At 43.9% G+C, this 17,501-nt stretch overlaps 1 protein-coding gene across 1 annotated transcript in view; it reads left to right on the top strand.

Annotated features, from left to right (window-relative positions):
* The window catches only part of nhsb (Nance-Horan syndrome b (congenital cataracts and dental anomalies)), an 81,275-nt gene extending 65,097 nt beyond the window's left edge, over positions 1–16,178 (top strand). Inside the window, exons 3-12 of the mRNA XM_055229162.1 lie at positions 1,552–1,685; positions 3,848–3,940; positions 4,821–4,853; positions 5,727–5,789; positions 8,075–8,267; positions 9,295–9,426; positions 9,607–9,759; positions 10,981–14,070; positions 14,158–14,281; positions 15,545–16,178. Coding sequence (XP_055085137.1) covers positions 1,552–1,685; positions 3,848–3,940; positions 4,821–4,853; positions 5,727–5,789; positions 8,075–8,267; positions 9,295–9,426; positions 9,607–9,759; positions 10,981–14,070; positions 14,158–14,281; positions 15,545–16,178 — 4,649 coding nt within the window. The remainder of the gene's footprint in view (positions 1–1,551; positions 1,686–3,847; positions 3,941–4,820; positions 4,854–5,726; positions 5,790–8,074; positions 8,268–9,294; positions 9,427–9,606; positions 9,760–10,980; positions 14,071–14,157; positions 14,282–15,544) is intronic.
* Positions 16,179–17,501: the final 1,323 nt, after the last annotated feature.

Below are 17,501 nucleotides of genomic sequence, written 5' to 3'. Positions count from 1 at the left end.
GCTCTGTGCGCTGCAGCATGCTAGCTAGCTTACTGCGCAAACATGAAAGAGAATCAAGATGGCGTCACGTTGTTTTCTGTGGCTTGTATCATTGCCGTAAAATCCCCCCCAAAATACTTGTTCTTTTCTTTTATTTCCTCAATATGGACTAGCTCCTCCCACCATGTGACATCAGAGAGCGATAGCTGTGAGAGCGGAGCTAACGCGAGGCTAAATCTAAGGCTAAATCTTACATAAAATATTAAATAAACAACCTATTAAAGTTTAAACTGATTCATGTAAAGACTGCTCTGTTGTTTTTTATACGTAGAATACTTCAGTTTGTGGTGTTTTTCTAATATTTGTCATGCTTCAAAGTTAGCACTAGCGTTAGCATTGAGACACAATCACAGAAGTGTCCCCGGGTGACGTTTTCACCTCGTTCGTTTAGTGTTTCACATGTTGATTTTTAAATATTTATTCATTTTAGCGTGACTCATTTGCCGTGTCCTGATTCAACGGTTGCGCACGAAGGTCCCGGACGACGAAGGGCGTGTCCTCCGTCGACCGCAAAGTCTGTGCCAAAACGGGCCAGGCCTATGCTACGGAGTGTACGTCAATCGCTGTCTGTGTACTTACGTTACATCGCTTACGTTACGTCGCCTAGCAACACGACTAAACTAAAGTTGAGTCGCCTCATACATGTCTTTATTCATATTTTAACAGTTTCATGTCGCAGGTGACGTAAACCAGTACTTACATTTAAAAGTATATTCCAAACCCAGACAAAATATTAGTAGTGGCAGCAGACTCCATTTTCTCCTCGCACGGTGCATGATGGGATACAGGAAGCTGCTCAGATGCACCCTTCGTTCACGGGCGATCTCCGTGGAAATGCGCCGCGTTTTTGGCCGCATTTGTCGGTGCATGAAACGGGCCGGGCCTTGACGCGCAGGAAGTGACGTAACTGTCCTTCAAATGCAACCAGCGAAGTGTGAAACCGACGAAATGAGACACGGACACAGAGATAAAACTGGACAGGAAGTAGTGACGCTAACAGTGCGGTTGGTATTGGGCGCTATTGAGCACAGAGGCTACTTACATTTAAGGAACACGTTTTTCCGACAGTTTAAACATTAATTTAAAAATAATTATTTCATTATTATCATTAATGTTTTAATAAGTCTAATCATAACTCTTGTTTTGTCCCTTGTTTAATTACGGTTGCTAGGTAACAGCTAAGGAATAACCTCTACGTATGTCGTATCTGCTCCAACCAGGAAGTAAAATAAACAAAAACATCACCTTATTTTATATTTAGTTCCTGTTCGAAAACACGAATATTCACCTTTTTATTGTCAAAACATGACATTTTTGGACCCTGACCTAGAATCTGACTTGTTTTAATGATCACAAGTACAAAACAAGAAGTGGGCGGGGATAGGGGGTAGGTGAAAACATACATTTTTAGACGTCTCAATCACAGAACAATACGCTAATAATGAAGGAACACGGTTATAAAACATGTTTACTGTTTTACATAACACGTCCGCTTTAATGTTTTCCCCGTAGACGAGCTGCAGAAGAGGTCGACGAGCCGAGAGCGGAGCCGCGTGACCATCTCGATCTCGGTGGCGCCCCCTATGCCCACGTTCCCCTCGCCGCACACCATCCGCAGACAGCAGAGGAGTCGGCTGGCCAGAGCTGTGAGTAAAAAAAATCCACAAAAAATACGACTGAACGACATCGTTAACATTCCCTCGGGGCTGTGACGACGCTAACTGGAGGCACTGCTCTGTCTGAGGCTTTGTTAGACTTTAATCTGACCATAAAGAACTGTACTTAGCTGGAAGTACAACAGGTGAAACAAGTCCAAACAAATAACATTACAGTCACAAGCTAGCAAGCATTAGCATTAGCATTAGCATTAGCCAACGCTCGGGCTGATCACCGGCTCCTGAAAACGTGCTCTTCCAATCACTTACGTATGTTTCTCTTGTGTTTCCAGACAATCTTAAAACTTTTTGTCAGTGTATGCTAGTGTGTGCGTTGTGTCGCCATGGTAACCGCTGAACTTTCGGCCATAGAGGTGCACATAGAACACCTCCAGCGCGATGTCACCGCAAAGTATCAGTACGCTAAGGATTTTTTTAGGATTAAAATGAAACTTCTAGGATTAAACTTTGCATTTTCTGATGTATTTAATGCATTCTCTTTCTTTCTTTCACTTTCTTTCTCTCTTTTTCTCTTTTTTTATGGGCTCTGTTTAAAATACAATATAAGGAGAAAACAAATAAAACGCACAAATAAACAAGTCCATACAAAACATTAGAAACAGGAGCAGGTTTGTGTGTATAAAAGTTCATTATCAGATTATTAATTGTGTCACTAAAGTCTCCGGTTTTACTTTTAGTTGGCGTTTGTTTCAGTTTCTTGTCTCAGTTTTTGCACTACTTTAGCCTTACGCAGTCATGTGACCTGGTGTTAAAGATCCTGAGGGATTCTGGGAGTTTTTGAGGTCGTCCCTTACAGACATGGGACGATATTGAAATTTGGCGTCACGATTAATTATGTCCAAAATAACTGCGATTAACGATTATATCACGATAATTATTGTTGCTGACAGTTTAAAAATGTTCTGTGTATGAATAATTACACTTTTATTATCATGAACAGGCTCCATTTTTAAACATCTGTTATAGTTTGTTCTTTATTATAAGTGAAAACAGCAGTGATCTACAGGAGAAGTCGTTTTTTTCTGCACATTCTGGAGAAACGACGGCGATTATCTTTGTCGGCGATTATCACGATTATATAAAAAGTGCCACAAACGATTATCTCAAGCTCCTTTATTACACAAAATGGACTGTTTTGAGTTTTTAGCCATGTTATAATGCCGTTAACACAACTCCAGGTGTGTTTTTGATGAGGTTTGTCTACGTCTCCAAAACTAAAAACGCTCTGTTCCACCTTGTGATGTCATGAAGTGGTAGTTTTCAAAGTTAACAGCTCCTTTTAGCTTTAGTTCAGTAGTAGATCAGCAATTCCAGGGCTGAAATTATCCAAATTGTTCTAGAAATGAAGGTGTGTGGAGTTTAAAAACACAGTGGAGCACTTCCTGTATCGCCACTTGATGACATCACAAGGTGGAACAGAGTGTTTTCCGTTTCAGAGAAGAGCTCAGCCTAAATATGCAGTTTGTTTGTGTGTTAAACATGTGGGAATGAAACAAAAAAAAAAACCACACAACTCCAGGTTTGTCAGAAAAAAAATCCATGGGAAAAATGAATGGGATTTTTAGTTCCAGAACCGGGGCGTAGGGGGCACTGCTGAGCTCCATTGAACTGCTACATACAGAGCTTTTCTCTTCTTACAGACAGTGACGGACAGCACACTTTAGTCTTATCTAGTGTTTTTCCGGACGCTCTGTTGCTAAATTATGGTCGTAGCCACAGCTGCCCTGGGGCTGATGAAGCTCATTCTCGTTAAAAGTATCGCACACTCGTCGATCGCGGGCAAAAAGTGCAAAAAGTCAATGTCTTGGGTGTTTTTTTTTGCAAATCAGAATAAACACGCCTCTGTCCTGAACAACCAATCATTAAAGAACACGTGGCTCAGTCGGTAGAGCGTTTGTCCACTGATCTGAAGGTTGCCGGTTTGAATCCCGTTCTCAGTCCAACTCAGTTTATTCGTGTAAAATCCAAAATCGCAACAACAGCAATCGCCAAAAAGTTAGAAAATCAACAATGAAAAGGAAACAGACAAACAAATGAATCAGATGAAGAACTTTGAGTGACTTGAAGCTGTTTAAAAATGTGACGTTTGTCTTTTACATGTCCAAAAATGTTTGTGTTTTGTCGCGTTGCAGCAGGAGAGAGCGGAGAGAGAGCAGGAGCACGACTATCAGCCCCGGAAAGAGATGAGTGCTCGGGAAACTGACATTCAGACGGTGCAGAAAAAGGTAAGAAATCTACAGAATTAAATCAGTGTCACGCGTGAAATAAATCACATTGTCTGAATCGTAGACTGATTATATCAATGGACGTAGCTAACCTGCTAGCCACCACGCTACAAACAGGAAGTGATCATGAGCGCACTAAAAACTGTGTCCCCTCTCTGTAACTGCTGAATGAACTAAGTGTTTGTATTAACCCTCTACATGATCCTGGGGTTTTTATTTCACTATTGTGTCTGTAAATCAAGATCTGAACATTAATAACAGACAAATCACACGTTTTATCTCATAGAAGCTGTAAAACCCTCAGAACCGGTCCACTCCACCGCTATCTGTCTTTTTTAAAAAGTTATTTTGAGTTTTTGTTTTTGTTTTTTTAGTTTATAATTATTATTTTTTTAGTTCATTTTGAGTTAACTTTTTTATTTTTTGTTATTTTGAGTTTTTTTTTTTGTTATTTTGAGTTTTTTGTGGGGTTTTTTGTAGTTATTTTGAGTTTATTTTGAGTTCATATATTTATTTTTTTGATATTTTGAGTTTATTTATTTATTTATTTTTGTTCATTTTGAGTTCATTTATTTATTTATATTTGTTATTTTGAGGGTTTTTCAGTTATTTTGAGGTTTTAGTTGGTTTTTTTTAGTTATTTTCAGTTTATTTTGATTCATTTATTTATTTTTTGTTATTTTGAGGTTTTTTTTTAGTTTATTATTTTTTTTTTTTAGTTCATTTTGAGTTCACTTATTTATTTTTTGTTCTTTTGGGAGGTTTTTTTTCAGTTATTTTGAGTTGTTTGTGTTTTTGTGTTTTTTTTTTGTTTTTTGTTATTAGTCTATGATCAAAACAAAGAATTATCCCACATTTATCCCACTTTTTTTCCAAACAGGAGCGATCAGTCCGGGAGGAAGTTCAGAGAAAGGTACGACACACACAGACGTGCAGGTGTAAAGTTTGTAAATCAGTGATGTGCTGTGAGATCGGTGTGTACTTTTGAATTCTATTGAAGTTATGTTTAGCCAGAAATATCTACTTTGTTATAATTTGTAATATTTGGAGCTCAACAGTGACGCCCGCTCCGGCTGTGTGCTTTAATCTCCCATTCATTTTTCCCATCTTTCCAAAACATTCAAATATTAAGAGGTCCAAGGCATCACGGAGGCTAACCAGCTACACGCTAACCAGCTACACGCTAACCAGCTACACGCTAACCAGCTAATATACAAAACACGGCTGTTTTAAGTCCAAAAAGTCCAGTGTTGTGAGTTTTTAGCCGTGTTATAATGCCGTTAACACAACTCCAGGTGTGTTTTTGATGAGGTTTGTCCACGTCTCCAAAACTAAAAATGCTCCGTTCCACCTTGTGATGTCATGAAGTGGTAGTTTTCAAAGTTAACAGCTCCTTTTAGCTTTAGTTCAGTAGTAGATTTCAGCAATTCCAGAAGCTGAAATGATCCAAATTGTTCTAGAAATGAAGGTGTGTGGAGTTTAAAAACACAGCGGAGCACTTCCTGTATCGCCACTTGATGACATCACAAGGTGGAACAGAGTGTTTTCCGTCGGAGAGAAGAACTCAGCCTAAATATGCAGTTTGTTTGTGTGTTAAACATGTGGGAATGAAACAAAAAACACACAACTCCAGGTTTGTCAGAAAAAAATCCATGGGAAAAATGAATGGGATTTTTAGTTCCAGAACCGGGGCGTAGGGGGCACTGCTGAGCTCCACTGAACTGCTCATTTCTCATGATCCCATTGCTGTTGTTGTGTTTTTATTTTTCGTGCTCTATCTTTATAGTTTGAGTGTTTTTACTCACTTCATCCAATCGATGGTTGCAACTTCATTCCATGGAATAGAAAGGTATCAGTTACATTTACATTTGGACGTTATTTTGACGTGCTCATTAGAGATACACCGATATTTTGACTTTTTAGCGAATCAGCTGTCGGGCTCACATCTCCAGCAGAGGGCGATGTTTTGTTTCGGTCGATCTGCTGTCTAAAAAAACCCACACAAAGCTTTATTTTAAGACTTTAATATGAAGAGACAGCTGCACAAACGTGACCACACTGCTGTTTTTACGTTTTTTGGGGAGTTTATAGTGAATTTAAATAACATAATTTGGGGAAAATCATCAAAATTGGCCTTACATATCGGTCTAAAAATATCGGCAGAGCTCATCGGACACTGGTTGCTCTGGATTCTAAAACAAAACTATATCGGTCGATCTCTAAAGCTCATTTATAAACTTAGTCGTCCAGTGTTTCCCATAGATTCTTATAAAACAGGCTCTGTGCACAGCAACATGCTAGCTAGCTAACAGCCGCTTCTATTAAAATCTGAAAATATAACATAAACAACCTTTTAAAATTCTAATTAATTCAAATAAAGACGACACGATTGTTTTATTATTTCATTGTATGTAGAATGCTTCAGTTTGTGGCGTTGTTTTAATGTTTATTATGCCTCAAAATTAGCATTAGCATTAGCATTAGCGTTAGCATTGAGACTCGGATGTGTCTCTTTGTAAACACAAAAGTGTCTGGTGAAGTATTCGTTTTATTTGCGTCGTGTTTAACATCCACCTGCAGCTCTCTGTCCACTGTGCGACCCTAAGCCCCTGACCTCTGACCCCTGACCCACCTGCAGCTGTCACTGTCCGACCCTAACCCCCTAACCTGACCTCTGACCCCTGACCCACCTCCCTGTCCACTGTCTGATCTTTAAATTTATCCATTTATTTAGCGAGACTCGACATAAACCTCATAGAGATAAAAGTGGACAGGAAGTAGTGACGCTAACAGTGAGGCAGAGGGCGCTGTTGTGCACACAGCCAGTTTGTGGAGTATAAATGAAGTTTATTGACTGTATTTAATCTTAAAGTTGCACTTTTAGCCCTGGACAGTCACTTTTAAAAGTTTATGAAAAGCCGATGTGCAGTAAACTGTGGTGTTGTGACGCCAGTGTAAAGTTCAGGCTGTTTTTAGACTCTAGGGGGCGCCATAGTGTCCTACATTCATGGGAAACACTGGTTGTGTCACCTGCTGCACTGATGGAATATTCAAGATAATTCTGAGTTAATTATTTATATTTCCATAGTTTTTTATAATGACCTGCTGTTTTAGGCAAAAAAGTGAAAAAAAAATCCAACTGAACAAACCAATTATTTATGATTTGATATAAAATTGCACTATGTAACATTTGTGGTGCTGCGTCTGTCACACGCTTGTCTCCATGGAGATGTTATTGCTTTACCTGGAATGTTCCACAGTACGGCATTAAAGTGCGTATGGAAGGTTTTCACGATTCACGAGTGCAAAATGTGGTTTTACACCGATCAAAAAGCAGTTTGTGAAAAAGAGATAAAAACGACGCTGAAAATTACAGGAAGTAGAGAGTCGCACACTGATGACATCACACTGATGACATCACACTGATGACATCACACTGGGAGAATTCTGTCCAAAAGTTCGGTCCAATTTACAAAAGAAACACATTTTTTCTGACATTTTGAACTTGATTTCAACTAAATAAATGTGCTTTCTTATATTTGTCAATTAATAGTCTTTGTTTTGGGCCTGTGTACCACATCGTTGCTAGGTAACAGTGTGATGTCATGATTTACAACCAGGAAGTAAAGTTTAAAACCTAAAAAATGGCCAATCTTTTTTTTTTTTTTTTTTTTTTTTGTAAAATCTTAGATATAATGATCTTATCTCTGTTTTAGTAAAATGAGATAGTCTAACTTGTCAGGGGCACTTTAAACTCAACTATCTTACATTAGTAAATTAATTAATTATAATTTTTTGCTCAGAAATACCTTGAAAAAAGTTCATTCTTACTGTGAGCAGGGTCACCTTTCCATAGATCTGGCCTGTAACTTGGCCCGGTGGCATCACGTGTTTGTCTCCACAGAGATAGAGAAGTTTTTGTTGCCAGACTGTGGAACATTCCAGGCAAAGCATCTCCAACATCTCCATGGAGACAGGCCTCTATCAGAAAAGTTACACAGTGAAAACATGAAGGATTTGAATTTCACATTACACAGATTTTTAGGATTTAAACATGATTATAAAGTTCTCAGATCATTTATATTCTCTCTTTACCTTCAGCTCATGTTAACTGTCGTTTCTCCGTGTCCTAAGTCTACCTCGACAGCAGAGAGTGAAGTGGTTGAGGTCACTGGAGGTCAAAAAGCCAAAGCCCCGCCCCCTCCGGCGCCCGTGATGCAGGACAAACAAACCAACTGGACCAGGGAGAGCCATACGTCACCGGACCCCAAGTCTACAGCCGACCCCAACTCCATCTCCTCCTGCATCATCCCCATCAACGTCACAGGTGAGAGCGATCAGCGAGGACGACTAAAACACTCTGTTCCACCTTGTGATGTCATCTGTGTAAAATCTGTCCTCTCTCTGTCTCTGCTGCTTCAGACTCATTCTGGTCTTAAATGTTCGTATTAACCCTCTACATGATCCTGGGGTTTTTATTTCACTATTGTGTCTGTAAATCAAGATATGAACATTAATAACAGACAAATCAGGTCCTTCTTTCCCCGAGGTCACTCCTGTTAGCGTTAGCAACAGGTTTGATTGACAGTTGCTAAGCATCCGCTCCCTGTTAAACCAGAGGCAAGACAAATTTATTTGTGCAGCACAATTTGTACAAAAGTTAATTCAAAGAGCTTTACAGATGTTTAGCTCTAGTTTAGTCCTGGTTCAGTCCTGGTTCAGTCCTGGTTCAGTCCTGGTTTAGTCCTGGTTTAGCCCTGGTTTAGTCCTGGTTTAGTCCTGGTTTAATCCTGGTTTAGTCCTGGTTTAGCCCTGGTTTAGTCCTGGTTTAATCCTGGTTTAGTCCTGGTTCAGTCCTGGTTTAGTCCTGGTTCAGTCCTGGTTTAATCCTGGTTTAGCCCTGGTTTAGTCCTGGTTTAGCCCTGGTTTAGTCCTGGTTTAGCCCTGGTTTAGCCCTGGTTTAGTCCTGGTTTAGTCCTGGTTTAGTCCTGATTCTGGGCAGCAGGAGGCCGGTCCCTCCTCAGTGTGAGATGGTTCATACGACAGTGCTGTGGGTGTGAAGGGGCGTTACCTTCAACATCCTCGCTCCTGATTGGCTCTTTGGTTGCTATGATACTTAGAACTTGTCTCTAAATTCGCCGCTGTACCTGCTCTGGCCCCGATGAGCTTCATTTGGAGCTGAACACTGTGGATGACGTTCACACTCACTCTGTCACGTCTTTACACAGTCTGTGCGTCCAAACGTGTCTCGTGTCTCGTGTCTCGTGTCTCGTGTCTCGTGTCTGGTCCGTTTCTTCTCATCCACAAACATCTCTGACCATCAGGACACGTCTGTGCTCGGTGTTTCTTTGCAGGAGTTGGGTTCGACAGAGAAGCCAGTGCTCGCTGCTCTCTGGTACATTCCCAATCCGTGCTCCAGAGACGGAGAAAGCTGAGGAGAAGGAAGACCATCACCGGGATCCCCAAAAGAGTTCAGCAGGACATGGGTACGTTAGAGTGTTTGACCAGCGTCCTTGGGTTACGTCTTACCCATTAGCTTATCCCAACACCATGTAAACGACGCAAGGCCAGATAACCTCCCTCAAAATGTCTCTAATCTAATCAAATACTGTGCATTCTAATTTGGTATTCAAAATTATAAGAACTGAAGATGTGTCTGTATCTAGATTCAGATGAGTCACCCGTGGCCACAAGAGAGCGCACCGTGATTGTTCATGCCAACCCACACCAGCTCTCTTTGTGTGAAGAAGACCTGTCAGTCAGTGGCCTCTCACACACCCGCGACTCTGGCTGCCAGACCGATGACTTCTTTATAGCATGTAAGTTCCTCAAATAGATTAGTGCTAAACTGTGAAGCAACACTCACAAATATGAGACGCAGCTCCTTCAAAAGGGCTTTCTGAAGGACGTGGTAGGTACAAAAAAACCCGAAAGAAATCAGGGTAGGAAACACTAGCTATCAAACCAGACAAAGGGAGGTCCAAAATGATACTTTTATACACAACAGGAATGAAACAGGAACACGGGTTAAGCTCAAACTGTTAATGCTGTTGATCAATAAGGCTGCGACCATGACTCTGCGATCTGTTCTGGTCTAAAACACACAGACTTTCAGAACTAAAACAAACTTTATCCGTAAACATTTGTCGATAATGTGTTTAATAAGGTCCAGTGTAGAGATTCGTGGGACATTTGATATAATCGTGATAAGCGGCAACAATGATAATCGCCGTTATATCACCAGAATGTGCAGAAAAAAATGACTTATCCACAGGCGAGTCAACAAGGCGGGGAAAGGGGTCTGTTTTCTGGGGCCTCAGGGTCTTAGGGGGCCCACGATTGGACCGTCTTCCTATTAATTTGTATTACAAGGGGCCCACGTGAGACGGTCCTCCTCATCCATAATGTTCTGTTTCGTCTCATGTTTAGGAATAATCTGAAACACCTGTACCATTTTAACAACAACTAAGGCTGAACTATTCTTACTAAACTGTTTGTTCATTATGAATTATGAATGAACGAGGCGACGGTGGCTCAGTTGGTAGAGTGTTTGTTCGTCCACTGATCTGAAAGCTCATGTTTTGAATCCCGCTCTCGACATTAAGAATAAGAAAAACGTCATTGGTTGAGCGGTCAGATCCACTGAGCCACAGGTTGGCGGTGCGATTCCAGCTCCTACAGATGAATACCGTTGTTGTGTCCTTGGGCAAGACACTTAACCCACCTCGCCCCCAGCGTCTGTGTACATTGGTGGATGAATGTGTGTGTAAATGGGTGAGTGCTTCTTTGGTGCTTCGAGTGCCTTGACGGTGGAAAAACGCTTTATAAAAATAGGACCGTTTACCATTTAAATCATTGTTCATGCTATTAAAGCTAATTTAGGTGAAGTCATTATAAAATTCATGTGAAATAATTGATTGCCGACTCGTCCTCTACTAAAATAAAAGTTAGTTGCAGCCTTATTGATCAATGTCTTTTTTCTGGCTGTGCTAAAATTCCTTGCTTTGCACAAATGTCACTCTTTGCATTTTCCCTTGTAGGTACCGCAGCTCCCTCTAGGAGGCGTATCCGAGCTCAGCGTGGCCATCAAGGACTCCCCGCCTCACTGTCCCATTCCACCGGGAACATCTCTGCTCTGGGCGACCAATCGGAGTCCACCTACACCAGCGCCACGAGCCATAGCCGCTTACGATCTCGCAGCCTACCGCGAGAGGGCGGCCGCCTGCTGGACAGCGACGAAGACGACGACGACGATAACTATGACGACGATGACGAGGAGGACGAAGAGCTGTCGCCGTACGAGGCAGAGGACTTCATTCCCTCGGGGCCCAGTCCCAGGATGAAGATGATGATGATGAAGGACGAAGAGGAGAGCACCGACGACCAAGCTGCACCCGAGCCTTTGCAACTAGGAACCCTCAAGAGGTTGCAGCGATCGGGGGACAGAGGAGGGGGCGGGGGTAGTCCTGAGCACGGCTGGATGGAGCGAGGTCGGTCCCGGTTGCCACGGAAAGCGGACATGGGCAGTTGTGAAATCTCGTCGAGCTCGGATACCTTCAGCAGCCCGATTCATTCGGTATCAACGACGGGAGTGCTAGGTACCAACGTGGATCATAAGGAGGATCACCAATCGTCAAGTGGTAACTGGAGCGGGTCAAGTTCAACGTGTCCCTCGCAGACGTCCGAAACGATCCCGCCCCCCTCGTCCCCTCCGCTGACGGGCTCTTCCCACTGCGACTCCGAACTGTCGCTCAACACGGTGCCCAATGCCAGTGACGAAGGGTACTCGCTAGACCCCGCGTACCACTCCGATCTGAGACCCCAAGGCCAGGGTCACAGGTCCAGCTCCTTCACGTCCTCAGCTACAGATCAGTTGGATGATGCCGGCGTTAGTACGGCGAGCGAAGGGGAGTGGGCGTATCCTCCAGACCAGGACCAGATGGACCCGGACCACGAACACGAGCAGACACAAAACCAGAGCCATGAGTTATCCCAGGAATACAACTCCAAAGGTCTGCAAGATCAAACCTGCAGCATCGATAAAGACGGTTACCCGGTCGATACGGATGGGTTCTACTTCTCCGCTGCGAATTCTGAGGAGTGTAACCAAACATACAGAGGCTACATGTATAACTATGCAGAACAAGGGCATGAAAGTGGCCAAAACACTGTGGCAGCACCACTACAACATGGAGTTTACAACTACTCGTCTGGTACTATGACTTTGGGAAGGAGTTGCCGTCCACTGAGAAAACCAAAAGTGAAACCTCCGCCGCCAAAACGCACCTCCTCACTGAAGGAGCCTAGTAGCTGTGTTGATGTCGGGACAGACACACAGATAGAGTATGATCAACCAAAGATGGGTAGTGAACATGAACTTACGACGTCTTCCATGGAAATGAAGCTAGAGCTAGAATTAAGCAGTGGTCCAGATCAACTGCAAACGTCCTGTCTTGTAGCAGAGCCTTTGGGAACCTGGGGGGTGGGTCTCGGAGAAGCGGTTGATATAGTTGAGCCCATGTCTTTTAGCTCTGCGGACACCCACTCTTTCAAAGATGAAGGCGCAGTACAATCCGACTATGCAGACCTGTGGCTTCACAACTCTGAAAAAACAAATGGGGAATACACATCGATGTCCAACTCAAGTACAGCCACGGGGACAACAGTAATGGACGGCATCAAATCACCTGAGAGCTCTTCGTCCTCCACAGACACGCAAATACAAGCTCCCGTCCAGGTCTCAGAAACTAGAGCAACGAGTCCCCCACCTCCAGACTTTAAACTGGGATCACCTGAGAAACTCGCTGGCCTCGCGTCACCGTCGAGTGGCTATTCGAGTCAATCCGAGACTCCGACATCCACCCTACCCTCTTCGTCGGCGGCGTTCTTCCCAGGCCCGCTGTCTCCCTCTACAGGCAAACGAAAGCCTAAAGTGCCCGAGCGAAAATCGTCTCTCTCTTCCCTGCAGCACTTTCCCCGAGATGGCGCTTCACACACTTGCGGCTACAAAAGAGACCCCGACTTTCCGCCTCCACCTTCTCAACTCGACCTCAGCATTCTTCACGGCGGTCACGTCAGGCACACGCTAACACACAGAACACATCACATGCATACCTTACACTACAGCAAGCACAGGGTTGGAAACGTATTTAACTCGGGGGCTAAGTTGCTAAGTCCGGAAACATCATACACCATCCCTCCGCCGTGTCCCGTCTCCGCCGCTCCGGTTTCAAACTCCAATCCAACAACGTCTGCTCCATCTGTTCCGCGTTCAGTGCCGCAACACGTAACGAACCAATCCACGGAGAGTTCAAGCAGCAACGAGCAGGACGCCACCGCTGTCCCAGAGACCGCTACCAGACCCAAATGTTCCCACACCAGCTCTACCCTAGCTCCACCCGTCAACGCCCGACCTCTGCCTCCTCGAAGACCTCCGCCAAGGCCCCCGGGACATGAGCACACCTTCTCTCCAGAACATTCCCAACCGACTCCCCCGGGCCGGCACCCAGACGGGCCCCCATCCTACGAAAGCCTGCTATTCAGACACGATCGATACGGGCCGGGAACGTTCTGGTCAATGACGGCGTTCCGAACGAGGATAGATCCATTATCGGATACAGACGAAAGCTCGCCATTGCATAGACCTGTGCCACGGGCTCCCCACCCTTCCCCAGTCGATCTACACACACACATCCAGTCACACACAGAGTTCCGAGGGCTCTCACATTCAAGTAAAGGCCACCCGGAGTTCAGAGTTTTGGGAGAGCGTTCATTCTCGCAAGACGACGATGACGACGAGGAAGAAGAGGAAGAAGAGGAGGAGCCGGTCCGAGAGCCGCCTCGACCTGCATGTTCCCGAATAAGCATGAGATCCGATCACCCTCCACCCCCAGCCTACGGGGGGCACCATTCTGACTCAGGGCCCTGGTCTAGTCCACTCAAAGTGCCTGGTTCCACAGCAGAGACATCGCACCCTTACCTAATCAGCGATGCGAGACGAGGAGGACTGGAAGAGCAAGTCGGAGAGGAGGAGGTGACATCAGGTGCTACCAGAAGTGCCCATCAGCAACAGCTCCCAGACAGCAAAGACGACTCGACCACTCCGGACACAGAGGACTACTTCAGTAAAGGTAAGTTCACACTCCCAAGTTGAGTTCAAAGGTTCATCATTCATCCAAAAATCGCAACGTATGAAATGGTGGTGTTGTTTCCTTCAGATTCTACTCCCAGTGACAACTCACTCTCACCCGTGATGGACGACTCCAAAATGGACGACGACATCATTATTACATCGCCCAATAAGAGTCGTACAACCGAGGATCTGTTCGCCATGATACACAGGTACTAGATCAAAATAACACATTTGAACATTTGGATGAATCAACATTTCATCAGAACTTTTAAAAGAGTCAGTTTGGAAATAGAATTGAGGGTAGGTGCTAAGTTGAGCCCTTTGAGTGTTCTTTGATTGGTGGATGTTTGGCACAAGTGAAGATAAAAGTCTCAGGAAGGTCTCGTAGAAAAGGTTTAAGCATAAAAAAGTTTTCATTCAAGTTCTGAATAAAACACTTGGACATGAAATATTGCCAAAATGTTGTATTTTCTGAACTAACGAGCTGATGAGGATAATCTGTGTGAATGATCCGTCATAATTCTTAAACATTTCTTCGGTGTTAATAAACTTTTGTTGACGTAGTGGCCCAAACCATGTTACATACATGTCATGAGTGTAGATTAAGCTAACCTCATGCAGGAAACGTTTATACAGTAGCAAACTTTACTCAGAAATACCGATGGATTTCAGAGTTTGTCGACAAAACTGACAAAAAGTTGTAGGAGTGAAGACGTTTGGCTACAACCTACAACTCTGGATCGTACCTGGACAACTGAGCGATTACACTTTTCTACTCTTAAGCCCTGGTGAAAATAGTCAGGTGTCGAAAAGCGTAGGCTCGTCCGTGTCTTAATAAAGGACTTTTTTCTACACAAAGAGGACCTCGCTATCATTCACATCGACAAACATATCTGCGCAATCCCTCAGTCATCCAGGTTTGATCCATTGCAAAAGAAAAAGAAAATCTGTCAACTGGACAAAACGTTGCAGGAGTGAAGACGTTTCGCTGCTCATCCAAACCACCTCAGACCCAAAGCAAAACAAAGAGAACAATAGAGCTAGCCAGGATGGTAAGTGACGGGTTTGAGAGGGGAGTTAAAGAAGCTATTTTTGTTGGAAAAGACAATCCTTCCTTAAACAAGAATGGAGGCCTTAGACATCACCACTTACAGATGTATGATTCCACCCTCAGACCCAAAGCAAACACACAGAAACAAAGAGAGCAATAGGAGGATGATTACAGGTTGAATAAGGCTGAAACTGGAGACAAAAGCTGTTTACAGTTTCAGTGTCGTTAGCTCCTCCCTTCAGACAGATATAAGGCCGTGTCCAGCAGTGATCTGACCGGAACTGAAGAAGAGACTTGGACAACCAGCCAAACGTCTTCACTCCTACAACGTTTCGTCCAGTTGACAGATTTTATTTTTCTTTCGCGATCCACAAACGTGCTAAACATTCCCGACATGCTAATCTTACGTTTTGTTTTTCAGATCCAAGAGAAAGGTGCTGGGCCGTAAGGATTCTGGAGATATAAACTCAAAGTCTCGCCTCTGCCTTCCAGCCCCGGTGAACAGTGGTAGTGTGCCCACCATCACAGCGCCCCCTGCCCCTCCAGTCACCGTCCCAGCGACCCTGGCCTGTGCAGCCGGGGCACAGCGAGTCCCAGTGCCCATCTACCGCAGTGCCAAAAAGTCCAGCACTTCAAATGAGGAATTCAAACTTCTGTTGCTAAAGAAAGGTAGTCGGTCTGACACCAGCTACCGCATGTCAGCAATAGAGATTTTAAAGAGTCCCATCACGCCCAAAACGCCCGGGGAGTCGCTCCACGAAGGGCCCATGCGACAGGCCGAAGAACTGTCCTCAACGCTCCAGGAAGCCACTTTATCCAACCTGGAACCGGTCCACATCCCCGGCCTCTTCCCCCGAGCGAACACAGAAAGCTTCACTCCCAAAACGCTGCCGATGTCCGCCGCGTCCCGTCAGGGGCGCTCTCGGATCCCCCCGGTGGCCAACAGCAGTCGGTACAGCACGCGCAGCCGGCTCTACACCGCGCCCATGCAAGCCATTTCAGAGGGGGACACGGAGAACTCGGACGGCAGCCCCCACGACGACCGCTCCTCCTAATGCCACCTGACCCAGATGCCCTCCCCTCTCGCCAGTCCAGTCTTTGAAACAGCTCCTCCTCCTCTTCTTCTCCTCCTTCTTCTTCTTCTTCTTCTTTTTAAATCTTTAATAGTGCGTCGCCGGGGCCAGTGAACCCCAGTGACTCTAAATCAGACTGTTGCAAATGTTTATACTTTTTCTATTCCGTCAGTGTAGCGAGACACTGGTTATTTAATGAAAAAGTTAAAATATCTTGAAAATATACTGCATCAAAAAGAATTCTGAAAGAAAACAAAAGTGGAAAAACTATTTTGAATAAACTTTTATAAGAAAAATGGAAAAAATACCTTTTTTAAATAATTAAAATAATGTTTGTGCGCATGTACGAGCACACGCAAATCTACTAATATTTTTACTTGTGTTTTAAACTGTGGGTGAAGGTGTCGTTTAAGAAGCAATTTCTTATAAAAAAATAAACATAAAATTTAAAACTTTTTGGCCCAAAGACGAGGTCAAACGCTCAAAGTGAATAATCCTGTTTATTATTTTGTTTATACTAATGAGAGCTCAATAATAAACCAAATTATGTATTAAACTTCACGAGTGGACAGAGGTGAGGTCACCCAGAGTCAATCATCTATATTTCTTCAAACAAATATCAAAAATAACACGATGCATGTATTTTTGTAGAGCCTCAGAACATGATGTGACCTTTCACCCTGGTGCATGACCTCACAGGAGTCCCCCCCCCCCCCCCCCCCCCCCCCCCGCCCCCTGCCCCAGGTCCTAGCCCCGCCCACCTCCTCCGTGGCTCCATTTTATCGTTGGATATTTAATCTGTCACTGTGAAAGGTCCAGTGACGTCTGCATCTCGGAGCGTCTCGTGTAGGAACAAGGTCTGTGCCTAAAGGAGCGAGTGGAAGAACAGGGGGATTCTGGACAATCGCACAAAGGCCTTTTTACGGAAGTCGAGGCTGGACTTGAACCTTAGACCTGTCGCGGTAAACGCCACGTCCAACGCTCAGTATATTACAAACAGAACCGTCAGTTTTGAGGGTTAGTTTTTATCGTGGGGGTTTTTCTTTGTAGAAGGAGCGACATTTTTGGTCATTTTTTTCCTGCAATTTGACGATCTGAGCTGAACGAAAACAAAACTAATTGCATTCTTTTATTAATTTATTATCAATATATAATTTATTTGTAGATTTAGATTTTTTTTTTAATGAATAGCTCTGTTGTAAGGTTTGGGTTCAATATCGTTTGTCGTCTATATCGATCTTCTAGACGTTTTATCGTGACAGGTCCATGGATCAGGTCAAACTCAACTTCCTCGAGTAGATTTAA

Source organism: Periophthalmus magnuspinnatus, chromosome 3, assembly GCF_009829125.3.
Source record: "Periophthalmus magnuspinnatus isolate fPerMag1 chromosome 3, fPerMag1.2.pri, whole genome shotgun sequence".
Classification (NCBI taxonomy): domain Eukaryota; kingdom Metazoa; phylum Chordata; class Actinopteri; order Gobiiformes; family Gobiidae; genus Periophthalmus; species Periophthalmus magnuspinnatus.
This window is presented reverse-complemented; position numbering and strand designations above follow the sequence as displayed.